The following is a 26,596-nucleotide window of genomic DNA, read 5'->3' on the forward strand; positions in this document are numbered from 1 at the left end:
GTTCCCTGGTAAGGCTACATCACGGAGTTTGTGCACTCACCTGTTGATATTTTGATTGTTTCTGAAACTCAGCAATTATAAATCAACCTGCCATGAGCATTTGTGGACAAATGTTTGTGAACCATGTGCTTTCATGCCTCTTGGGTAAGCAGCTAGGTCATGGAGTGGCTGGGTCATATAGGTGTGGGTTTAACATTTTATGAAACTACCAGGGCTGGTATTTTTGAAGTCATTGAGACAGAAAGTAACAAGGGCAGCTCCATTATGTGCTGTTACTGAGGCTGGGCCAGGAGGCTGTGTGGCAGGCAATGCTGGGTGGGGGAGCAGGACTAGACATGCTTGCTGAACCCAAGCCAGCACGCTCCTCCGAGATCGCCAGTGGCCTTGGGTAAGAGCCCAGTGCCCCATCATTGGGAAGGTTGGGGACCAGCAAATGGGACACCCACAGGCTGAAGCATCTACAGATGACAGAGTCAGGGGCTGAGTGTTCAGACAGGGCTGCAGGTCACACTGAAGTACCAGTTGCACAGACTGGCTGCAGATGACAGGTCAGGGACCAGGTGCATGGACAGAGCTGCAGGTGACAATCACAGACCAGATGCACAGGCAGAGCTGCAGGTGACAGTCAGGGACCGAGGACAGACCCACTGCAGGTGACAGACTAGGTGCACAGCTGGAGCTGCAGGTGACAGCCAGGGACCCGGTGGAGAAATAGAACTGCAGGTGAAATTGACTGAGTACACATATGCAGCTTCAGGTGACATGGGCGGACTGAGTGCACAGAGGGGTCTGGGGACATCAGTATCAGGGACTGGGGGACACAGCTGCTTTGTCAGAAGACAGTGACAGTGCCTGAATAGGAACACTGGGCCCAGAAAGCTCAACCAGTGCAGGTGCCTCCTGGCGACAGGGCCAGGCCTGGAGCTGGGAGGAACTCAGGACAGCCTGATCTACCAGGCACAGGCCCATCCCAAAAGGAAACAGCACCACTAGCTAAGAAAGAACTTTATTATTTCTAATAAATGGCGCTGGAGGTGGGGACCCTGCCAATGCATTGATGCCCACCCTCCTTGGGAATGAACAGGGGAAGCCCCATGTCCCCTGGAGCCTGTCGCCTTGGCCTGCAGCCCTGGACGCCTCTCACGGAGCCGCAGGTCTTCCTCCCTGGCTTGGGGGTCGAACGGCCATCACAGCTCCATTACTACAGGCAGAGCCAGGGGCCAGGTATGAGACTGCCCGCAGCTCTCTGTCTCCGCCAGCCTGGACTCCTGGGGAAGGGGACAAAGGGGGGCTTCCTGGTGCTGGCTTGAAAGGGTGGCGCTCTCTAGGCAGGTGGTCCCCTGGTCCTCTGTGCTGTGTCCGTGCCTGGGGGGACATCCAGAGGAGGCAGAGGAGACGCCATCCCTGTCCCGCAGCAGTGCCCTGGGGGTCCAAGCGTGTGGCCGGCCTCGAAGCCAAGGGACCCAGCAGGCCCACCCCTCTGACCCTCGGGGCCCAAGCACTCACCCTCCCACCCTCGTTTGGTCCCCTGTCCTTATCCAGGTCCCTGTGCTGGGTCTGTAGTGCCTTGTCTTTCTGTCTCCGTCTCCTCCTTTCTCTGGGTCCCTAATTTCTTCTCTTCTTGTCTGTCCCTGCCCCCAGTCCCCTTCCCCGCCCCTACCCCCCAGCATGGGGCAGTTGAAACCTTGGAGCAGGTTCTGAAAGCCTTCCTGGGTGTTCGCATCCAGGAGGGGAGCGGCCTTGGCGATGGGGACCGGGGCGGCAGGGAGCAGCAGCAGCAGCAGCAGCAGCAGCAACAGCGGGGGCCGCATGGCCTGTGGGTCCGGCGGCTGGGGGGAACCAGGCGAGCGTCAGAGGCCCGGTCCCCGCTCTGCCCTTTCCTCTCTGCCCTCCCACTTCTGCTTACCAGGATCGCACGTCTAGCCCCCTTCACCTGCCCTCACGGCCCGCCTGTGTCTCCTTAGGAGCCCTGAGTCAGCCCACAAACCGGCCACCGGTCTCCGACTCCACAAGGACTGTTAGATCCGGACAGTTCTGCCCCGGAGCTGCCCTGGATCTCGGACGCCTTCGCGAGCCCAAGCCACGCCCCTGCGAACTAGCCACTCCCCTCGAGTCCGAGCCACGCCCACCCATTGTTAACGCCTCACCCAACCCCTAAGCAATTGCCACGCCCCTAGGATATAGTCACACCCATTATCAGCCACGCCCCCAGAGTCCCAGCAGTCTCCACTCACCAGCCACGCCCCCAATGCAGAAGACCACGCCCTTGAGCAAGGGCCTGGAGTCCCACGCGGGCCTGGCACTCTTCAGTGATCCCCAGTCCAGCCCCAGTGCAGCAGTCCAGGCCCCCAACTTGAGCCTCATCTAGCCTCATCCAGCATCCACGCCAGCCTCTGCCACCCTCAGCATGAAACACAGTCGTTTCGGGTCCCTCACTTTCGTTCATTCTCCATTCTTCTTGAACATATGGGGAATATTCACAATAGCTGTTTGAACATCCTGATCAATAATTCCATCATCTCATCTATGCCATTTCTGGGTCTTTGAGATTTTTCTACTCATTATGGGTTCTGTTTTTCTGCTTCTTTGCCTCTTTGCCTGTCTGTTTTTGTTTTGTTTTGTTTTGAGACAGGTCTCACTGTTGCCCAAGCTGGAGTGCAGTGGCACGATCATAGCTCACTGTAGCCTCAAATTCCTGGGCTCCAGCGATCCTCCCATCTCAGCCTCCTTAGTAGCGGGAACCGCAGGTGCCCGCAGCCATGCCCAGGTAATTTTTAAATGACTTTTTTGTAGAGATGGAGTCTCATTATATTGCCCAGGCTGGTCTTTAACTACTGGCCTCAAGCGATCCTCCTGCCTCAGTCTCCCAAACATTACCAATATATTCTTATTTCTTTGAGAATCTTCAGTTAGCATAGGTGATGCAATTTGTCCTTTGATGACTGAGTTCCTCAGATGTCTGGTTATTTTTTGCCAGAACTCATTTTCTCCATGGAGGTGCTGCAATCTTGACTGCAGAGAAAAACCAATCACATTGCTACTTCCTGGTATGGGAGGTTACAGGGTTTCTCCCATTTCTGCTTCTTAGAAGGGTTTATAGAGGTTGTTGGCCGGGCACATTGGCTCACATTTGTAATCCCAGCACTTTGGGAGGCCAAGGAGCTGTATTGCCTGAGGTCAGGAGTTCGAGACCAGCCTGGCCAACATGGTGAAACCCCATCTCTACTAAAAATACAAAAATTAGCCATGCTGGTGGTGTGCGCCTGTAATTCCAGCTACTCAGGAGGTAGAGACATGAAAATTGCCTGAACCTAGGAGGCAGAGTTACAGTGAGCTGAGATCACGCCATTGCACTCCAGCCTGGGTAACACAGCAAGATCCTGTCTCAAAAAAAAGGGAGGGGGGTGACTTACAGAGGATGTTATGGCCCAGAACATCAACAGAGCAGCACAATCTGGGATTCATGAACTATCTGCTGAACTGTCTCCAGACAATCACCCACAACCCAGCCACAAAGGGATCTCTGCCCTTTTTGTAAACCATGAAAACATGCCCAATTTCTTCTGCTGACATCAAAGCTTAGCTTTTGGAGTACGGAGGTGTTGCAGCTAAGCACCCTACCTGTTTCATCTGCTGCTCACTCCAGCCAGGCTCAGGTGGCTTTGGCATTTGCTGAATTACTAAGTGATCATGTTCCTGTCCCACTGTGTCATCAGGCCAGGCAGTGAACTGATGGGGCAAGCTGTGGAGAAAAGACATTTTGCAAATTTTGCTCAACAGACCAGGTGCAGTAGCTCATGCCTGTAATCCCAGCACTTTGGGAGGCCGAGAAGGGCACCAAACGAGTTTGATGTCAGGAGTTTGAGACCACCCTGGCCAACATGGTGAAACCCCACCTTTAAAAAGTAGCCAGGTGTGGTGGTGCATGTCTGTAATCTCAGCTACTCAGGAGGCTAAGGCAGGAAAATCACTTGAACACAGAAGCAGTGAGTTCAGATTGTGCCACTGCACTCCAGCCTGGGTGACAGAGCAAGACTCCATCTCAAAATAATAAGAGATGGGGTCTGGCTGTGTTGCCCAGGCTGGTCTTGAACTCCTCAACTCAAGATCCTCCCACCTCAGCCTCCCAAAGTGCTGGGATTACAGGTATGCCTGGACTGCTTCCCTTCTTTGAAGTGCTTGGCTTCCTCATATCTGGACATAATTCGGGATGAAATAAGGAACGGTGGGTGAATTTTTGGCCTCAGGTATAAATTAGTAGTCTTGCATTTATGTCTTTTGACATAATCTACAGACAAAATGGAAAAGTTCTGCTGGACGCTGTGGCTCACCTCTGTAATCCTAGCACTTTGGGATGCTGAGGCGGGAGGATCACCTGAGGTCAGGAGTTCAAGACCAGCCGGGCCAACATGGCGAAATTGTCTTTACTAAAAGTACAAAAAAAATTAGTCGGGCATGGTAGCGGGAGCCTGTAATCCCAGCTACTTGGGAGGTTGAGGCAGGAGAATGGTTTGAACCTGGTAGGTGGAGGTTGCAGTGGCAGATTGCACCATTGCATTCCACCCTAGGCAACAAGAGCAAGTCTCCATCTCAAAAAAAAAAAAAAAAAAAATTCACCAACCCCAAGCCAAGCACTAGCAAATATAGGCATGGGTGGAGGGAATCTCCTGTGAAATGGGCACTTCCGGTGGGGGTGAATGGAGAGCCCTTGCCTTGCTTGAATATTGCCTGGTGGTTCTGCCCAGAGGACTGAGAGAGCAAAGTGAGCCACTGTGGGGGAGTCACACCCCACAAGTCCCACCGAACTCCCAGTGATTGCACCACTGCACTGCAGGCTGTGGTGAGACCCTGACTCAAAAAATAAAAGAAAAAACAAATGCTCCAGAAAAAAAAAAAATGAGGCACACATAGTCTATGCCATCCAATGTCATGTCCTCCTTGCTGTGCTTTTAAAAGCTTACCCTGCCCCCACCCAAAGTGCTTTTTTAAATGGTGCAAACTCTTGGTGACCCGTTTCTTTCACTCACTCACATCTGTGCTGTTAACTGTGTATCTGACATTTGCTGAAAGGGTTAGCTGAATACTTTTAAAATAAGTTTCCATCAACTCAAACTCACCATTTATTTACGGCCAAGAAAGGTCACCTCTATGGTAAAAGTTAAGATGAATCCCAAGTTCAGAAATGCGGCAAACAATTTGTTTAGGGAAATATGAAATGTTACACATTAGCTTCTTTATTGAAGAGGCAGTTCAGACCCATTTATGTATGCAGAAGTGTAAGATGATAAAGTATGTAACGACTCTTTAACCTTTTCAAATATTTCACTTAAAATATACATTATGCTAAGCTTTAAAGTCAGCGCAGGAAATCTTAGTAGTTGCCATTAAAACTACTATAAATATGTATTTCCTGCACAGAATTATGCAAAATCTACCATCTAATTCCTGTTATGCAGCATATTCTTACACATCTAGAAAAATATGATTAGAGGGATGAACAACACAAATGTTAGCCATTTGTGATTTGAGAAAACTTTTATGGAAAATATAACACACATGCAGAAAAAAATACATATATCTTAAGTGTACAGCTCAGAACACACTCATTTATTTAGCACCCAGGTTTAGAAACAGATGATTCCCAGCACCAGATAAATGTCCCCCTTCAGCCTTGGCCAAGGCTGTTATCCTAATTTCCTACTGCATAGACAAGTTTTGCCCGTCTTTATAATTTATATAGAAGGAATCAGACAGCATGTTAGCTTTCATGTCTGGAGTCTTTCATTCAGCAAGGTTTGTCAAATTCAGCTACGTTATTGCACAGAGTTAAGAGTTCATTCATGCTCACTTTTTACAGTATTCCGTAGAAATGTGCCACTTGTTCATTCATTCTATTGCACATGTGCCTTAAGATAGTTCTGTTTTGTGCCATTTATGCTATATTTTAGTGCATGTCCTTTGGTGGAGAGACATGCATTTTTTGCTGGGCTTGGGTAAAAGGGTGTACACATGCTTGGTTTTAAATGCCAGCTTTCAAAAATGGTTTTATCGATTAGCAATTCCACCAGTAGTGGACAGTTCCTCTTGCTTAGATCCTTGCCAAAACGTGATGCTTTTTCATGCTTTTCATTTTAACCATTTCCATGGATGGGCAGTACTACATGGTGTTTGAATTTTGCACTTCTCTATACTAATAAAGTTAACACATCTTTCCATGTTTATTGGCCATCTGGATATCCTTTAAAGTGAGTGGACATCCTCTATAGTCTTTTGCTTTTTCCATTTTCCCCCTTGTTGACTTGCAGGTCCTCTTTACATAATCTAGATCAGGGACCAGAAAACTATCAGTCCAAATTCAGACTGCCACTTGTGTTTGTGAAGTTTTACTGGGAAGCAGCCACGCTTTTTTTTTTTTTTTTAATGCATTGTGTATGGACGCTTTCACACAGTAGCAAAGATGAGCAGTTGTGACAAAGCCAAAAATTTTTACCACCTGGTGCCTTGCTAAAACGTTTGCCAACACTTTTGCTAAACTCAGTTCTGTTGTCACATATATGAACTGCAAGTATCTTCTCGCCATGGTTTCCTGTTCACTTTCTTACTGGTGGTCTTTCTGGTAAATAGAAGTTCTGAAATTTAATATTAAGTTCTAATTTTATGGGCTAGTTTTGGGGTCTCAATAAAACTTTGCTCACTCCAAGGTTACAAACTGTCCTAAGATCTCTTTGTAAAGCTTTATTTCACATTTAATATTCAGATCTGCAATCCACCTCCAACTGACTTATTAAATTACAAAATGTAATTGGCGAAGTACATTTACTGGGAAAAAAGACCTTTCCCCCCACTACACTTTGATGTCACTGTTGTCAAAAGTCACGTGACGGTATACATGTGGGTCTATTTATGAATCCTTATGCTGTTCCACTGGTCAATTTGTTCATCCTTGTGCCAAAATCACACCATTGTAATTTCTATGGCTTTGTAACAGGTCTTGATATTTGGGAATTTCAATCCTCTCTGACCATTCTACAAGATAGCCTTGACAATTATTGATTGACCTTTTGAATATGAACATGAATTCTAGAATTAGCTTGTTAATTTACATTAAAGAACTTGCTAGGACTTCATTAAGGTTCAATGAATTTAGGAAAAAGCAACATTGTTTTGAGATTGTTCTGGAATCCTATCCCTCTCTCTCCTTTGTAATTTTCTTTTCCGGATACGGTCCTTTAAAGCATATTAGCTAATTTTTTCTCCTAGGCACTTGAGGATCTTTTAAGTGGTATTGCTTTTCAAAATTTCCTTTTCCATGTTTTCTCTGGTGTATTATAAAATGCCTTTTGCTTAACTTTTATGCAGGGAACTTATCAAATTTACTGATGACATCTGCAAATAAAGGTTTTCATTCTTTTTCTTTTTAAAGTTTTACCTTTTCTTTTTCTGAGATAGAGCCTTGCTCTGTAGCCCAGGCTGGAGTGCAGTGGCACCATCTTGGCTCACTGCAACCTCCACCTCCCAGTTCAAGCAATTCTTTTGCCTCAGACTCTTGAGTAGCTGGGACTACAGGCATTCGCCACCATGCTCAGCTGATTTTTTGTATTTTTAGTAGAGCTGGGGTTTCACCATGTTGGCCAGGCTGCTCTTGAACTTCTGACCTCATGATCTGCCCACCTCAGCCTCCCAAAGTGCTGGGATTACAGGCGTGAGCCACTGTGCCCAGCTTGTTTTACTTCTTTTCTAATCTTTATGCCTTTTGTTTTTCTTGCATTAGTTTTCTGGTTAGGTCCTTCTGAACAATGTTGAATAAATCAGTGACAGTGGATATCCTTGTCTATTTTCATAATCTTGGGAGAAATCACTATATAATTATTAAGCATACTGTTTGTTGTAGTTTAAGTCTCTTTATGAAATTAAGTAAGTCCCTTTCTATCCATCATTTGCTAGTATCATATGAACATCAATTTTAACACACGAATATTCTGCATGCCAGATTACTTTTCTACAGGTGGTGTATAATAGCAACTGATTTTTGAATATTAAGCCACCTTTGCATTTCTGGAAGACAACCTATCTAATTACCATATTACCTTTTTTCAGAACAAACCCATCTTTGTTTTGTCTGCCCAGTTCAGATCATATGACCACTATAAAACAAGTTACTGGCAAAGAGAATGAAATCATCATCATTTTGACTAATCACAATTTTCCCACGTCATGTGAAGAAGCAGTAGGTACCTAAACTTTTCCAGCAAGAAATGGAGGACATTAATTGACAAAAAAAAAATTGCTAGAAACTTGAATTAATTTGTTCTAAAATACTGGGAATAAGGGGAATGTACAAAACTATGATATTGTATTTATATCAAATAGAAGTTTCTGAATAAAATTTCAGAATTACAAAATATTGGCACTAGGCACATTCAAACCTATGGATTAAAAAGGGTGGTGGCGTGAGAGCTGGGGATATTTTAGAGTATGGGCAGTATGTTTGTTCTCTTTCACTGAAGTAGACTTAAACAGTTCCAAATTATGTACAGTTTAACAAAATAGGCTTTTGAAAAATCTCATCTTGCTCAGATGCAGTTGAAAACTTTACAAAACCACTGTCTCCTCTACTATTGAGGCATCTGTTAAAAACCTATTTGTAAATTCCTCTAAATAGAAAATTATGCACTTTACCATTTTATAACTATTAAATATTATCTCAATAATAATATGTCCTCAGTACACGTTGTCATCCTAACACTCAAATAAGAAAACTGCCTTTTTGTAAGTCATCCAAATCCAAACTTGCATAGTTACCATTAGATTGCATTTTTAAAACATGGTAAAAAATGGCCATATACTTATTTAATGCTACTGTCCTCATAATCAACTCCTGATAATTTAAAAACTTCATTTTATGCAATGAAGGTTTATTCAGAACTTACAGTCTCTGGGATCTTTCCTATAAACACCTGATTTTACATCAGAAATATGGCTTCTAGCAGAACAATTTCCAAGACAATATATTTTCCACATTCACCATATTGACAGATTTTGCCTTTGTATGATTCCCTGATATGTAAATACAATGTGAATCCAAAATAAATATTAAATATTTATAAAACTTCACTCCTGCATAAATTATCTAGTGTCCAATGAGTCATATGTTGTTGCTGAAGGCTTTGCTTCTTCTTACATTCTTAGGGATTCTTCTCTGTGAAAATTCAGATTAAAAAGAATCTAACACCTAAATGCTTCTCACCATTCAGGAACATGAACTCTCAGATAAACTCTTTGACTTCCTATTGGATTTCCCATATTCATCCTATTCAGAGGATTTTCTAAAAATTGAGATCTGACTTCAGAGATTTTCTACATCAAGTACATTCATATTTCCTCTTCTATGAATTCTCTGATGGCTATTGAAGGCTGATCTGTGGTGGAATTTTTTCCCACATTCATTACATTCATAGGGTTTCTCTCCTGAATGAGTTCTATAGTGTACAGTGAGGTATGATTTCTGAGAAAAGACTTTCCCACATTCATTACATTCATAGGGTTTCTCTCCTGAATGGCTTCTGTAGTGGACGGTGAGGTTTGACATCCGAGAGAAGACTTTTCCACATTTACTACATTCATAGGGTTTCTCTCCTGAATGAATTCGATGATGTATAGTGAGATATGATTTCTGAGAGAAGAATTTTCCACATTCGTAACATTCATAGGGTTTCTCACCTGTGTGTACTCTTTGATGTCTAAAGAGGGATGAATTATGGGAAAAGGTTTTCCCACATTCACTACATCCATAAGGTTTCTCTTCAGAATGACTTCTATAATGTTCAGTATAGTATGACAACTCAGAGAATAACTTTCCACATATATTACATTCATAGGATTTCTCCCCTTTTGGAAGCGACTGGTGCCCATCGAAGGCTGAATTTACTAGGAATGTTTTCCCACATTCATTACATTCATAGGGTTTCTCTCCCAAATGAGCTGTATGATGGTCGGTGAGATACGACAACTCAGAGAACTTTCCACATTCACTGCATTCATAAGATTTCTCTTCTGTGTGTACTTTCCGATGTCTAAGGAAGGCTGAATTTAAATTGAAGGTTTTGCCACATTCATTACATTCATAGGGTTTCTCTTCTAAATGACTTCTATAATGTATAGTGAGGTATGACACCCGAGAAAAGAATTTCCCACACTCACTACACTGATAGGGCTTCTCTCCTGTGTGTGTTCTCTGATGTGTAATCAGGGTAGACTTTCGGTAGTAGGATTTACCACATTCATTACATTTATAAAGTTTCTCCCCTGTGTGAGTTCTCTGATGGTCACTGAGTGCGGACTTGCGGGAGAAGGATTTCCCACATTCATTACATGGATAGGGCCTCTCTCCTGAATGATTTCTCTGGTGTAGGGTGAGATGTGTCTTTTGGCAGAAGGTTTTCCCGCATTCGCTACATTCGTAGGGTTTCTCTCCTGAATGAGTTCTTAGGTGTTGAGTAAGGTGTAATTTCTGACAAAATGTTTTCCCACATTCATTACATTTATAGGGCTTCTCCTCTAAGTGTGATCTCCGATGTACAGTGAGGGTTCCCTTTTGGCTGAAGGATTTTCCACATACATTACATTCATAAGGTTTCTCTCCTGTGTGAGCTCTCTGATGAATGATGAATTTTGACTTTTTACAGAAGGATTTTCCACATTCACTGCATTCAAAGGGCTTCATTTCCATTTGTGTTCTCTGATATGCACTAAAATTTGACATCTGCATGAAATCTGGTCCAGAATCATTCCACTCATAGGGCTTCTCCCCTATGTAAGCTCTCTTATGAGCAATAAAAACAGCTTCATTGTCTAAGGCTTCCATGCATTCACTATACTCAAAGGGTTTCTCCAAAATATTAATTTTCTGAAGAATATTTTCTTTACTTTGAGAACAAGTATCCCCATTTTGATTAAATTCATATGTTTTCTCTCCATATGTTTTCTCACATTCATGACACTCATCAGGTTTTGTCCTGGCATAGCTTCCATCACTACTAATTAATTCTGAAATAGATTCTAAATTCTTTCCACAAGAGACACAATTATGAGCTATTATGCTTGAAGGAACAAGGCTTGTTTCCACATAGGTTTGACCAAATGTATTCTCTTTCTCTTCAGTCAGGGTTTTGTTGTCGATACAAACAGCTGGCCTTGAATGTTTGTCTTCATCTTCTTGGATTCTCTCTATTAGGTCATCAACTTTCCAGACTTCTAAAACGGACAAAAAAGTAAACAAACTGTAAATCTGAACACATTAGCTATGGAAAGGTACAGGTATTCAAGAGCCCCAAAAGTGGGGTTGACTCTGGCATCAGAGCCAATCTCCACAAATAACAATTACAAACACATAGTTCTCTTTTTCCTTTGCTTTCTAATACAAAACATAAACACACACACATTAACAGGGGTGGTGAAAGAATAAAGATGAAATAGTAGTGGAAGATGGAAGAGTAATTCATATTGAATACAAGTAACTTTGTCACTTTACAAATATTATGTTTCAAACTCTGGTAGAAAAGATGAAATAAAACCAATAAATGATGAGCAGAGAAGTGACTGAAAGAGTGCCAGATCCAGGCAAAGATGGGAGGACTCAGGGCAGATGGGATCAGTGGGAACAAAAGCAGTTACTGCGTCTATATGCAAAGACTCCATTATGGATTGTATTTGGGAGAAATCTGTTACACTTTCTGTATTAAACTGCAAGATATCACTTCATATCAAGACTACAATGGCAGCATCCCCACTAGCTGAGACCCTTGCAAAATCCATGCATCATTATTCTGCATACAAATGCAATTAAACATTCTAAATGCTCTGATTTCTTCATGTTTACAAAGGGGATTCACATTCAACTGGAGGAGAGATCCAGGCACATGACTGTCCAAAAGAAATAAAAGACCAGAGAGCAAGGTTTTTGTTTTTGTTTTGTTTTGTTTTGTTTTTTTGAGACAAAATCTTGCTCTGTCACACAGGCTGGAGTACAATGGCACAATCTTGGCTCACTGCAAGCTCCACCACCTCCCAGGCTCAAGAGATTCTCCTGCCTCACCCTCCCAAGTAGCTGGGATTACAGGCACATGCTACCATGTCTAGTTAATTTTTGTATTTTTAATAGAGATGGGATTTCACCATGTTGCCCAGTCTGGTTTTGAACTTCTGACCTCAGGTGATTCACCTGCCTTGGTCTCCCAAAGTGCTGGGATTACAGGTGTGAGCCAGGGCAAGGTATCTTAAAAACAAGATCATGCTGGGCATGGTGGCTCATGCCTGTAATCCTAGCACTTTGGGAGGCCAAGGCCAGTGAATTGCCTGAGCTCCAGATTTTCAGACCAGCCTGAGCAACATGGTAAAACCCTGTCTCTACTTAAAAAAAAAGAAAAAAGATAAATAAAACAAAGCAAAAAACCCAGGATCAGATCTTTGAAGTGTTTTGAAAGTCTTATTTAATACTAGCTAACCTTCTTAGCCATTAAATTCTACTTTCCCTGCTTGCACAATATAGCACAGTGGTTAAGTGCATCAACACCAGTGCAGGACACCTCAGTTCAAACCTCCAACAATTTACTAGCTAAGACGCCTTAGTCAAGTTACGTAACTGTGATGCAGTTTCACTCATCTGAAATGTGAATGCAAGTGCCTAAATCATAGGCACCGTCAAAGGACTGAATTAGTACAAATAAACTGCTTAGAACAGTTTATAACATAAAACAAATGCTCATTAAGTTGAGCCATTAATTTTCTTTCAATTTGCTGACTTAAATTTCCTAAAATGAGTCATGTCTCTGTGTAATTATTTTACTTAATTCTGAGTACAAACAAGAGTTCCCAAACACCTGGGTTTCATTTGGTGGAAAATCTTATACCTCGGATTCCTAAAGCTGCCCCTACAATGTTAACTTTTATTTTTATGTATCTTACAAATTTTTGGATCCACAAAACTGTTGTTAGCTGCTATCACCCACATGCAATGCAACCCTGACAGTACTCTGCTCAGAAATCTACAACATCCCTGAGCTCAAGCAACCCAAACACCAACAGAAGAAACAGAAAGGTTATTAATATTTTTCACTATTTGGATTCAAAATATTTATCCAAGCTAGCAGTGCACTAATCTGCCAACGACATCTTCTGCTTCTGGAAGCCTAGGCTATGCCTTGCTCATTCTCAACCACAAGTCTGTGCTCATAATCTTCCCCACTCAATTTGACTTCTGGCATTGGCTATACTCAAAACTTATCTATGCTTTCAGGGAAGCTTCAAGAAATTTATCAGATCTCTTCCTAGTTCACTGAATGTCTTTCCCTTACATTTTAAAATAGCTTTTACATAAAGTTGGACAATGTGCACTGGGGTCTAAATATTTCATGTAAAAGCTGAATTTTAAAGTAATTCATGCAGCTGTAATCTCATTTCCTAACCAAAACCTATGCCCTTGGAAAGTATTCATATTTTCTTTGAATCTCTCTGAACAGAAATTAAAATAGTTCCTAATCTGAATGGTGCTTACAGGTTATAATCTAACCCCTATCTGTTTTATCAGAAACTACAGTTCAGAATAAATGATCTCTCAATGGATTAATGATAAAGATCTTTCATTACCTAGCTCCTTGTAAGTCAATAAAATCCTATTGAATGCCTACTGTATGTTGCCTATCAAAGCAAGAAGAGTACAAAGGTCTTTCCTCTTTGGAGGATAATAATTCAGGTAGATGAAACTGAAGCAACAAATATATGCAACTAACTATCAGAGTATACACTCTAGTATATATTCTAATCATAGAGTATATACTCCTATCAAAGCATATAATCACAGAGCATATACTCCTATCAGAGCGTATGATCGCAGAGCAATATACTCCTATCAGAGCATATGATCACAGGGCATATACTCCTATCAGAGCGTATGATCGCAGGACATATACTCTTATCAAGCGTATAATCAGAGCATATATTCCTGTCAGAGCATATAATCACAGAGCATATACTCCTGTCAAGCATATAATCATAGAACATATACTCCTATCAAGTGTATAATCACAGAGCATATACTCCTGTCAAGTGTATAATCACAGAGCATATACACCTATCAGAGCACATAATCATAGAGCATATACTCCTATCACAGCATATAATCACAGAGCATACACTCCTATCAGAGCATATAATCACAGAGCATACACTCCTATCAGAGCTTGTATTCAGTGCATATAATCCTAATAGAGCATAGAATCATACAGCATATATTTCTTTTTTTTTTTTTTTTTTTTTTTTTGAGATGGAGTCTTGCTCTGTCACCCAGGCTGGAGTGTAATGGTGCAATCTCCACTTACTGCAACCTCCGCCTCATGGGTTCAAGTGATTCTCTGGCCTCAGCCTCCTGAGTAGCTGGGATTACAGGCAAGCTACCATGCCTGGCTAATTTTTGTATTTTTAGTAGAGACAGGGTTTCACCATGTTGGTCAGGCTGCTCTTGGAACTCCTGACCTTGTGATCCTCCTACTTCAGTCTCCCAAAGTGCTGGGATTACAGGCATGAGCCACCGCACCAGGCCTAGAGTATATACTTCCATCAGAGGATGTAATCACAGAGCATACACTCCTATCAGGGCATACACTCCTATCAGAACATAACATTTAGAGCATATAATGCTATCAAAGCACAGAATCACAGAGCATATAATCTATCAGGGCATATCATCTCAGAGCATATAATCACAGAGCTCACACTCCTATCAGAGCACATAATCTAATCAGAGCATATAATCTTAGAGCATATAATCCTATCAGAGTGTATAATCATATCAGAGTATATAATCATATCCAACTTTCTGTGGTAACAATCACTAAGTGGAATAGATATCAAGAGAAAAGAAAGACTGGAGTGGTCAATGAATCATGAAGAAAACTTCAAAGAGTTAACCTTAAAGTTCAAATGTAAAGGATAAAGTTCTAAAGTTTATTGCTCAACAACGTAAATACAGTTAACATTACTGTACACTTAAAAAGGGTTAAGATGGTAAATTGTATGTTACTTTTTTTTTTTGAGATGGAGTTTTGCTCTTGTTGCCCAGGCTGGAATGCAATGGTGCAATCTCAGCTCACTGCAACCTCCACCTCCAGAGTTAGAGCAATTCTCCTGCCCCAACTTCTCAAGTAGCTGAGATTACAGGAACATGCCACCATACCTGGCTAATTTTTGTATTTTTAGTAGAGATGGGGTTTCACCATGTTGGCCAGGCTGGTCTCACACTTCTGACCTTAGGTAATCCACCCTTTTCGGCTTCCCAAAGTGCTGGGATTACAGGCGTAAGCCACCGTGCCTGGCCTGTTACATGCTTTTTAACCACAACTGAAGGGGGCCAGGTGCAGTGGCTCACGCCTGTAATCCCAGCACTTTGGGAGGCCAAGGTGGGTGGATCACCTGAGGTCAGGAGTTCAAGACCAGACTGGCCAACATGGTAAAGCCCTGTCTCTACTAAAAACACAAAAACTACCCATGCATGGTGGCATGCGCCTGTAATCCCAGCTACTCGGGAGGCTGAGGCAGAAGAATTGCTTGAACCTGGGAGGTGGTGGTTGCAGGGAGCCAAGATAGTACCACTGCGCTCCAGCCTAGGCAACAAAACAAGACTCCATCTAAAAAAAAAAAACCCACAACAATTCTGTAATGGTGAGGGAGTAAGTTACTGATAATGCTCGAGAAAGAGGAAGTTAATGGGTCCCCAGTACAGGTTAGAATGAAAAAAGCCCTACCAGTATACATCAAACATAAAATCAACAAAAGAGTTCATGTATGTGTGCTGGAAGGAACGTGGTATTTGGGTGTTGCGAGGTGTTACTTGGGGTACTGAATACATATAAACAACAGTCTTTAGTCACTCCCAAAGGTCTGTGATGAGCATTTTTTAACATGTGATACTCTACTAACTTACCTGGATTATGCTGACATGGAAATTCATCTTCCATTATCCATGGCTCTTCTCCCTTCTCCAACTTAATGATGACATTTGGCTTGGTGATATCACATCCTGTTAATGGGAAAAGAAGAATAACTTGGACAAGTTGCTTGGCTTCAGAATCTCTCAAATACAAGATGGTGCCACCTCATAAGCTGCATAACAGAAGTGCCCCATTTTTTACCTTATCAAAGTTAGAACCTTTCAATGAATAATAATATACACACTCCAGCTAGTGCCCACAAATAATTAAATGGTGTCATCACTTATTTCCTCAAACTTAAGGATAAAACCCCATTCAACTGAAAGCATTTAGAAAGAAAGCTATCCTCACCCACAGAAACAAGATGGCTATAGTTCTCCAGCATCACATCCCTGTATGTTATCTTCTCATCAGGGTCCAGTTGCTGCCACTCCTCCTGGGTGAAGTCCACTGCCACGTCTTTGAATGACACTGGCCCCTGTAATGGCAACATGATCAGAATTGGGAGATGTGGAAAAGAAATAGGGCGATAACATTTTACAAAGCTCGCTGGTAAAGTTAACCATGAACATTATATCTCTTATGTTACAGACTGTGGAAGCAAAATCATATTAGAAACGCATATTCCTTGAGGTCCTTAATATATATACATAAAAAACCCCACAAAAATAAAAACTCAAAACACAACTGAGTTCTTATTTTGCAACTGAACTGAGTTTTGGGGATATAAGATGAGTGAAACACCATGACTGCTCTCAAAAAGCTGGCAACCTGATAAGGAGATAAACACGTAAACAAACATAAGCATTTTACTCCTTGTCACTTCTTTCAGTCTCCTTTGCTGCCAGACTTGCCCCTTCTCCTGGACCTCTTCAGGTTGGAATGCCCACCACTCAGTTCCAGGTCTTCTTCTTCCTAACTGGCTGCTCTGGGGCTCTCACCCTGTTTCAGCTCCTCATTCCTTTGGCTCTTTTATTCTCACAACCAGTGGCTTCTGGCTATTTGCATGGCTGAGTTTTATCTTAAACACCTCATTCTTGCAGCAATGAATATTCATTAAATGAAAGAATGTCCAAAGCTGTTATTAGAGTAATGTAGGCAAGGGGCAGAATGATTTAACAAAAGAGAATCAAATTATTTTAACTTTATGCCATTAGATTAGGCTTCACAGACTCAGTTAACCTGAAGTCGTTAAAGATGAATTATGTATTCTATGGGATGAAGGGGAAGAATATGATGAGGTGTAAAAAGTACCAATGGCAAAAATGAAGCAGCTTCAATTTTTAAGAGGTTGGGGCTGGCATGGTGGTTCATGCTTATAATCCCAGCACTTTGGGAGGCCAAGATGGGAAGATTGTTTGAGCTCAGGAGCTTGAGACCAGCCTAGGCAACAGAGTAAGACCTCACCTCTACTAAAAATAAATTTAAAAAAAAATTGGCTGGGCATCATGGCATATGCCTATAGTTCCAACTACCCAAGAGGCTAAGACAGGAGGATCGCTTGAGGAAGGTCAAGGCTGCAGTGAGCTATGATTGCACCACTGCACTCCAGCCTAGGCAACAGAGCGAGACCCTGTCTCACAAAAAAAAAAAAAAAAAAAAAAAAAGAAAAGAAAAGAAAAATGTAAAACTGGGCTCCAGCAATCCACCTGCCTTGGCCTCCCAAAGTGTTGGAGTTACAGGCTTCAGTCAGCGTGTCCTGCCCAAACGTGTAGTTTAGAAGAAGGAAGTGCCCAATAAGGATAAGGAGGGAGGGAATGTTGCATTATTCTATTATTTATAAAGAACATTATCAACAAAGGGTTCAAACCCAGTGATATACCTAAGACCATGTAGATCCCAAGAGATAGCAGAGGCAGAGCTGCTAGGCTGGTGGGCTGAGAAACTAAAGTAGAACATCCACACTTATTCACAGGCAGGCCATAGGAGCTGATAAAATCACCAAGAGAGAGTAATAACTTTCTGGGTTGTTAGTCCAGAAGGCAAGGAGGTGGCAGGGGTTAGAAGACTGATCAACCAATAAATAACAAAAAATTACATGCCAATAGCACTTACATCAATACAAATGCCCAAAATAAAACATAACTGAACAAAATCCAGTACCAGATTAAAAACATAATATACAACAGCCAAATGGGTCTTATTCCAAGAATACAGACTAGTTTAACATTTGGAAATCTATTAATATGATATGCCATTATAACAGAGCAAGTAAGAAAAATCTTGTATCTGTGAAGATACTTGAAAAAGTTTGACAGAAAAAGCTGATTTAAAAAAAACTGGAGAAAATGGGAACTGATGGATACTTCATTAACATCACTAATATATATATATATGTACAAATATAAATATTACACCCTCATATGCAATACTATGTATGATATATATGTGACATATGTATTTCAATTACATACAAGCACATATGTACAGTTTAAGTTTACACACATATATACACACACACACACACACACACACACACACACACACTCTTATGCCTCAGTCTTCTCAGTCCAAAAAGTCAGGATTTTACTTAGCAAGGAAAAACTACATACCTTCCCACTAATATCAAGAACAAGATACTAATAAAATGCTCATTATCTACAATTAGAGAAGAGAAAACAATCAGAGGAATATAACTAAGAAAAAAAGTGGTCATGCGTGGGATCCCAAAGTAATCCCACCATTTTGGGAGGCCAAGGCAGGCAGATCACTTAGGTCAGGAGTTTGAGACCAGCCTGGTCAACATGGTGAAACCCCATCTCTACTAAAGATCCCCCCCAAAATTAGCTGTGTCATTAAGATCAATTTAATAATACCAAGATATCAGTTATCCTAAATTACTTTATAAATATGTGATTCCAAGAAAAATAGCAAAAAGCTTTTTCCTGGAACAAGACCAGCTGACATTATAGTTCACACAAGGTAGGAGAAAATAAAAAACAGTTAGGGGAAAAAAACCATTTGGACATGAATAAAACTGTATCCAGGTCAGGTGTAGGGGCTCATGCCAGTAATCCCAGCACTTTGGAAAGCTGAGGCAGAAGGATCGCTTGAGGCCAGGAGTTTTGAGACTAGTCTTGGCAACATAGCAAGACCCTGTCTCTACAAAGGAAAAAATATATATATTAGAAAATATATATATTAGAAAAAACATATACAGAGAGACGTTAGGACTTCTGCCCTCAGTTGTGATAAACTAACAGGTACTGGACATACCCTCCAACCTGAAACAGCACACAAGAACTACAACAACAAAATAAAAAACAAAGAAACAAAACGGACAACATATCTGAAAAAATGGTTTTCAAGGCACTGATTATCAGGCAGCAGAGCTACCTAAGAAAGATGGGAAATAAACAAGGTGAACCATACAACTTCTGCCTTGCACACTTCCAGGCCACAGAGCCGGGAAGAACAGAGGCAGACCTAAGGAGAAAGAGTTGCGAGATGGGAAAACGGGGAGGAAATTACAACCCATAAGAAAGAAAAGAACTAGTCAATCAAAACTGGCCCAGAATTGACACAGACTTTACAACTGGCAGAGAGCACTAAGACAATTTATAACTCTATTCCAAATGTTCAAACAAATTGAGACAGGCAAGATATAAAAAAGATCCACACTAACCTTCTACAGATGGAAACTACAATATCTGAGATGAAAATTATACGGACAAGTTTAACAGCATCGCAGAAAAAAGAGATTACTGAATATAAAGACAGCAACAGAAGCTACATAAAATGAAACAAAGAAAAAAGAATTAAAAGCAAATAAAGACCAACAGTGTGTTGTGGGAAAATTGCAAGTGGCCTAATATACAGGCAACAAGAATTGATGGAGGGAGGTGATGGGTAGTTTAAGAAATAATGATAAAAATGTTCCTAAAGCGATGAAACCATAAATCCAAGAGATCCAAGAAGTTCAATGATCCCCAAAACAGAAACATGAAAAAAATGATACCATGATCTATTACAATCAAATTGCCCAAAACTAGTGACAAAAAGTTTAAAACAATAAGGGGGTGAAGAAAAAAAAGAAATGTTTTATACAGGGGAACAAAGATGAGGATGAGATCAGATTTCTCTTAGAAAAAAATGTAAGCAGGAAGACAATATAGGAACATATTTAAAGCACTGTGGAGAAAAATCCAGCAAAAATACCTTTTAAAGCAAAGACACAATGAAGACATTTGCAGACATACAAGAATTCATCAGCTAGTTAAAGAAAGCCCTTCAGGCAGAAGTAAATGACAGCAGATAAAAATTTAGATTTACACAAAGGAATGAAGAGTATCAGAAGTGGTAATGTGTATTTTCTCTCATTACTTAGATCCCTTTAAAAGATAACTGGGCCAGATGCAGTGGCTCATGCCTGTAATTGCAGCACTTTGGGAGGCCCAGATGGGTGGATCACCTGAGATCAGGAGTTCAAGACCAGCCTGGCCAACATGGTAAAACCTCGTCTCTACTAAAAATACAAAACTTAGCTGGACATGGTGGTGCCTGTAATCCCAGCTACTCAGGAGGCTGAGGTGGGAGAACTGCTTGAACCTAGGAGGTAAAGGTGGCAATGAGCCAAGATTGTGTCTCTGCACTACATCCTGGGCAACAGAGTAAGACTCTGTCTCTAAATAAATAAATAAAGTAAATAACTGACTGTTTAATTAACATAACAATGTTATAGCTTGTGTGTGGCATTGATACCACCTGTAAAAGTAAAATGAACAATGGTGTAAAGACCAAGAGGAGGAGAAAGACCAAGAAGCTACTGTAAGCTTCTTCTACTCTAAAAAAATGGTACATTACTTGAGAATAAGCTATGATAATTAAGGTTGCATACTATAAATTCAAATTCACTAAAAAAAGTGTGACAGCTAAAAACCCAATAAAAGATATAAAATAGAATCATAAAAAATTCTCAATTAATGAAAAAGGAAGGAAGAGAAAGGCATTTTAAAAAGAAAGAGGATGAGACTAAAAGAAAACAAAGACAATGAACTCTAACCTAACTAGTTTCATCAATAATCACATTACATGTAAATGGTCTATATATCCCCAATTATAAGACAAACATAGACTGGAAGAAAATAAGCAAGATCCAAATATTGTTGCCTACAAGTAATAATCCTTTAGCTATAAAAATGCAAATAGGTTAAAAGTAAAAGGATGGAATAGGATACACCATGCATACACTCAAAAGAAAGCCACATAAATAACAAAGTACATTTCAAAGCATGGAATATTACCAGGAATAAGGAAGTCATTCTACAAAATGGTTAATTAGTCAAGAGGAATATTTCCCCCCCTTTTTTGCTTTTTGTTCTTTTTTTTCCTTTTTATATAATCTTGAATATTTATGTACCTAAGATAATACATAAAGCAAAAAGTGGTAGAATTGCAAAGAGAAACAGAACCACAATTGCAGGAGATTTCAATGCCCTCTCCCCAACAACTGATACAAGTAAGCAGACAATCAGCCAAGGATATGGTACACCTAAACAACACAACCACCCAACTTGATCTCATTAACATTTATCAAACACTCCACCCAACCAGGGCAGAACAAGCCATCTTCTCATTTGTGCATGGAATTTTCCCAAAACAGGCCCTATTCTGAGTCATAAATTTAAGAGGTTTCATGTAATATTCTAGACAAAAATTCATGATCTAAATCTAATCATGAAGAAAGATCAGGGAAACCTAAATTTAAAGACTTCCATAAAATTGTTGGCCTGGGTCGAGCACAGTGGCTCACACCTGTAATCTGAGCACTTTGGGAGGCTGAGGTGGGTGGATCACCTGATGTCAGGAATTTGAAACCAGCTTGACCAACATGGTGAAACCCTGTCTCTACTAAATACAAAAAATTAGCCAGGTGTGGTGGTGTGCGCTTTTAGTCCCAGCTACTTTGGAGGCTGAGGCAGGAGAATTGCTTGAACTTGGGAGATGGAGGTTGCAGTGAGCCAAGACTGAGCCACTGCACTCCAGCCCGGGCAACAAGAGCTAAACTCTGTCTCAAAAAAACAAAAACAACAACAACAACAAAAAACCACGTTGGCCTGTATCCTTCAAATATTATAACAGCATCAAGGAACAAATCCATATTAAACAGACTTAAAAAGCATGAAAGTTAAAGGCAATTCATAGTCCTAGACTGACTCTTCTATCAGAAATTAATAATACATAGGAAATTATTGAGAAACTGGAAAATGAACTGTAGTTTAAATAAAAGTATTGAATCAATGATAAATTTCCTGAATTCAATTACTGTGCTATGGATATTTAATAGAATGTTCTTGATTTTATAAGGTATAAGGCAAAACTTTATAGGGTAAAGGGACATGAAATACACCCACTCTCAAATAGTTCAGAAAACATATATATATATATATATATATATATATATATATATATATATGGTAACAAACATATGCATATAAATGATAAGGGAAAATGTTACGAATGGAGTAACCGAACAAAAGGAAGTATCTGGAATTTCTTTGTAAAATCCCTGCAATTTTTCTCAAAATTTGAAATGATTTCCAAAAAAAATGTTCAATTGAAAAGAATGCTGTCACTCCAGCCTGGGCAAAGAGAATACATCTCTTTAAATCCACAAGTAACAAAATTGGTTTCTTCTTATATTCAATGGAAGCAGTGTCATGGATGGTGGTATGGTTTCAGTTTGTGTCTCCGCCCAAATCACATGTCAAGTTGTAATCCCCAATGGTGGAGGTGGGGCCTGGTGGGAGGTGATTGGATCATAGGGGAAATTTCCTTTTTGGTGCTGTTCTCCTGATCCTGAGTGAGTTATCCCAAGATGTGGTTGTTTAAAAGTGTGTAGCACCTCCTTTTCTCTCTTCCTCCTGCTCTGGTGATGGAAGATGTACCTACTTCCCCTTCGCCTTCCACCATGAATATAAGTTTCCTGAGGCCTCCCCAGCCATGCTTCCTACTCTAAAGCCTGCAGGCATAAGCCAATTAAACCTCTTTTTAATGTAATTTTTTTAATTTAATTTTTTGAGACAGTCTCACTTTCGCCCCGGCAGGAGTACAACAGCACGATCTCGGCTCACTGCAACGTCTGCCTCCTGGGTTCAAGCAATTCTCCTGCCTCAGCCTCCCAAGTAGCTGAGATTACAGGCACCTACAACTACACCTGGCTAATTTTTTTTATTTTTAGTGGAGACGGGGTTTCACCATATTGGTCAGGCTGGTCTCTAACTCCCAACTTCAGGTGATCCGCCCAGCTCAGCCTCCCAAAGGGCTGGGATTACAAGTGTGAGCCACCTCACCCAGCCAAACCTCTTTTTTTTTTATCAATTACTCGGTCTCAGTTATTTCTTTATAGCAATATGAGAATGGACTAATACAGATGGCATTTTCCTTTTCCTTTTGTGGTAACTGCCAAGAATATCAGTCCTGGGTGCTGGTCAAGTTCAACAGCCTTAAAATATAATGCCCACACATAAGAGCTTCACAAATCATTTTTGGTGCTGCTCTGCCACACTATATTTTACATGATAATACCTATTTCCACATTCCCATTTTAAAGTATGAATCCTGGCTGGGTGCAGTGGCTCACGCCTGTAATTCTCAGCACTTTGGGAGGCCAAGGCGGGAGGATCATCTGAGGTCAGGAATTCAAGACCAACCTGGCCAACATGGTGGTGAAATTCTGTCTCTACTAAAAATAAAAAAATTAGCCGAGCATGGTGGCACACACCTGTAATCCCAGCTACTCAGAAGGCTGAGGCAGGAGAATTGCTTGAACCCAGGAGGCAGGGGTTGCAGTATAACACGATCAAAACAGAACAAGACTCCATCTCATTAAAAAAAAAAAAAAGGGTGAATCCTTACGAACCTCTTAAAATGCATCATAAAATAAAGTAGAAGAACATATACATAAGCAGGACACCTCACCTGCAATTTGTTCATTTTCTGCTGCTCTCGGAAATGCGCAGAGACTGTGGCTGGTAGACCTAGAGGGAGAGAAGCAGGTCATTGAAGTCCTAAGGGCTCTGGCCTGCAAAAGCAGGAATCTCCTGTGTTAGAACCACAAAAGAAAGCTCAATAGGCTAACACCCTGTGAACACTCAGTCTGCAAAACTCTGAGAAGGGCCTAAAAGAGTGATACAGGGTTTTGCCATGTTGGTCAGGCTGGTCTCCAATTCTGGCCTTGAGAATAAGCTATGATCTGTCTGCTTTGGCCAACACGGTGAAACTCTGCCTCTACTTAAAAATACAAAAAATTAACTAGGCGTGGTGTCACCCACCTGTGGTCCGAGCTACTCAGGAGGCTGAGGCACAACAATCCTTTGAACCTGGGAGGTGGAGGTTGCAGTGAGCCAATATCACGAAGCTGCACTCCAGACTGGGCGAGAGACACTGTCTCAAAAAAAGAGTGAAGGGGGAAGCATGCACTTATAAGTTTGTAACTCTAAGATTATCAGGTGGTAAATTAGGTGAGTTAGACTCTCAAGGGTAGCATGACTCCTTTTACAAATAGTCTGCCATCATCAAATACAATGTGCAAAAAGAAAAAAAAATTCCATTATATGGCTCAGGAATTTTGTGGTTTGTTTGAGACAGAATCTCACTCTGCCACCCAGGCTGGAGTTCAGTGGTGCATTCATGGCTCACTGCACCCTCATCCTCCTGGGCTCCATAGATCTTCCCACCTCAGCCTCCTGAGTAGTTAGTACCACAGGTGCATGCCACCATGCCTGACAACTTTTATATTTTTTGTAGAGTTGAGGTCTCCCTATGTTGCCTAGGCTGGTCTCCAACTCCTGGTCTCAAGGGATAATTCTGCCCTGGCCCCTCAAAGTGCTGGGATTACAGGTGTGAGCCACTGCATCCGGCCCATGTTTTCTTATTGTCTCTTCAAATTGCTTAAAATCAAAGAAAGAAGCCACAGGAATTGAGAACGTGAGCTCTTAGAAATGAAATTAATGTGTATAAAACACAGTTTCGTTTCTAAATTATCCAACAGAACTTGATTATTGCTGCACCTAACAATCTCTTATTAAGAAAACTAGGGGCCGGGTGCGGTGGCTCATGCCTGTAATCCCAGCACTTTGGGAGAATGAGGTGAGTGGATCACCTGAGAGTGGGAATTGGAGACCAGCCTGACCAACATGAAGAAACCCTGTCTCTAGTAAAAAATACAAAAAATTACCCGGGCGTGGTGGCGGATGCCTGTAATCCCAACTACTCAGGAGGCTGAGATAAGAGAATCACTTGAACCCAGGAGGCGGATGTTGTGGTGAGCCAAGATCGCGCCATTGCACTCCAGCCTCGGCAACAAGAGCAAAACTCCCTCTCAAGAAAATAAATTAAAAAATACTAGGATACAAGAGAAAGAATACTGGCCTGGGAGACAAGACTCATAAGTACGGCCAGGCACGGTGGCTCACACCTGTAATCCCAGCACTTTGGGAGGCCGAGGTGGGCAGATCATGAGATCAGGAGTTCGAGACCAGCCTGGCCAACATGATGAAACCCCGCCTCTACGAAAAATATAGAAAATTAGCCAGGTGTGGTGGCACGCGCCTTTAATCCCAGCTACTCGGGAGGGTGAGGCAGGAGAACTGCCTGAAGCCAAGGGTGGAGGCTGCAGTGAGCAGGGATCGCACTACTGCATTCCAGCCTGGGGAAAAGAGCAAGACTCTGTCTCAAACAAACAAAAAGACTCCTGAGTTCTACTATGAGCAACTCTACCCACAAACCCAGCGACCCAGTCAATTCGCCCACCTGCTAAGGCCCAGTATCCTCTCCTAGAAACTGAGGCAGCAAGAGATAATCCCTGCAGACCGTTCCTGCATGACTACGATTCTACAGGGCAGAGCTAAGGGGGAAATCAGCAGAACAGAGGTGCTGACGGACCTTTAGAGACGGTCTCAATCAAGAGCTCGGAGAGGAGGAGTAAGTACAGTTCGTGTGAGGTGCAAGTGGAGACAACATCTGCAGCAGAGGCTGGTGACACCGTCCACGCCCCCTTAAGCCTCCTCCTCCCAGGGCTTCCCTTGCAGCGCCTGTTCCGTGCAGCCAGATCCCGCCCTCAAACCCAAACACCCGTCTCTCCTGCAACAGATCGGAGGAACCCTCCCCCTGCCCCACACGCGGTGACTTCACCCAGGCCTTTCTCGCTCCGGGCCCGAAAACCCACGACCTACCCTCCTGGGGCTCCGGAGCCTCTGCCCACGGCTTCCGAGAGGCCCGGGCGGGGCTGCTGTCGCCGGTGCAGGTCTGCTCGCGAGGTTCCCTCCAGCCACCTCACCAAGGCCGTTCTGCTCCCGAGGGGCCCGGGCCGGGCCTACGGGACAAATCCAGGCTGGTGTCCTTTCCGGGGCTTAGATCCGCCTCCCTGAGGCTCACCGTCCCGCGGATCCTGGGCCAGGCCCGGGTCCCGCTGCCTCTTCGCCTCCGCCGCCACCTCCGCCACTTCCCGCCCGGCCCCTTTGGCCCCACCGCTGCCGACGCCGGGGGCTCGCGCTCCGGATTCCCCGCTCAAGCCTCTGCCTGGCCCGCGCGAATCCTGTCCCGCACAGCTCCGCGCCCTCCTAGGTGCTGGCCGGGGCAGCAGACGTCTAGTCCCGCAGACTCCGCGATTC

General features: G+C 42.3%; 1 protein-coding gene across 4 annotated transcripts; it reads right to left on the bottom strand.

Moving 5' to 3' along the window:
• Window positions 1-5,218: 5,218 nt before the first annotated feature.
• RBAK (RB associated KRAB zinc finger) lies at window positions 5,219-26,258 on the bottom strand. 4 transcript variants are annotated; one of them, XM_074390682.1, is made up of 6 exons: window positions 26,159-26,258; window positions 24,257-24,368; window positions 23,904-23,962; window positions 16,335-16,461; window positions 15,977-16,072; window positions 5,219-11,253 (listed from the first exon to the last, which is right to left on the bottom strand). In XM_074390682.1, the coding sequence occupies exons 3-6, from the start codon at window positions 23,916-23,918 to the stop codon at window positions 9,347-9,349; spliced, it is 2,145 nt and encodes a 714-aa protein (XP_074246783.1). In that variant the 5' UTR covers window positions 23,919-23,962; window positions 24,257-24,368; window positions 26,159-26,258; the 3' UTR covers window positions 5,219-9,346. The 4 variants fall into 4 exon arrangements, with proteins under 4 accessions (XP_074246783.1, XP_010343119.1, XP_074246784.1 ...); XM_010344817.3 differs by lacking the exon at window positions 24,257-24,368; XM_074390683.1 differs by lacking the exon at window positions 23,904-23,962.
• Between the last annotated feature and the right edge of the window lie 338 nt (window positions 26,259-26,596).

The sequence above is a fragment of the Saimiri boliviensis genome, chromosome 20, assembly GCF_048565385.1.
Source record: "Saimiri boliviensis isolate mSaiBol1 chromosome 20, mSaiBol1.pri, whole genome shotgun sequence".
NCBI classification, from domain to species: domain Eukaryota; kingdom Metazoa; phylum Chordata; class Mammalia; order Primates; family Cebidae; genus Saimiri; species Saimiri boliviensis.

Bases quoted from the DNA above. Each gene is read 5' to 3' on its own strand.
- RBAK (XM_010344817.3), bottom strand. The intron at 16,073-16,334 runs GTGAGGATAGCT...TCCCATTAACAG, and splicing joins TAGCCATCTTGTTTCTGTGG to GATGTGATATCACCAAGCCA. The intron at 11,254-15,976 runs GTAAGTTAGTAG...TGTCCGTTTTAG, and splicing joins TCCATGTCAGCATAATCCAG to AAGTCTGGAAAGTTGATGAC.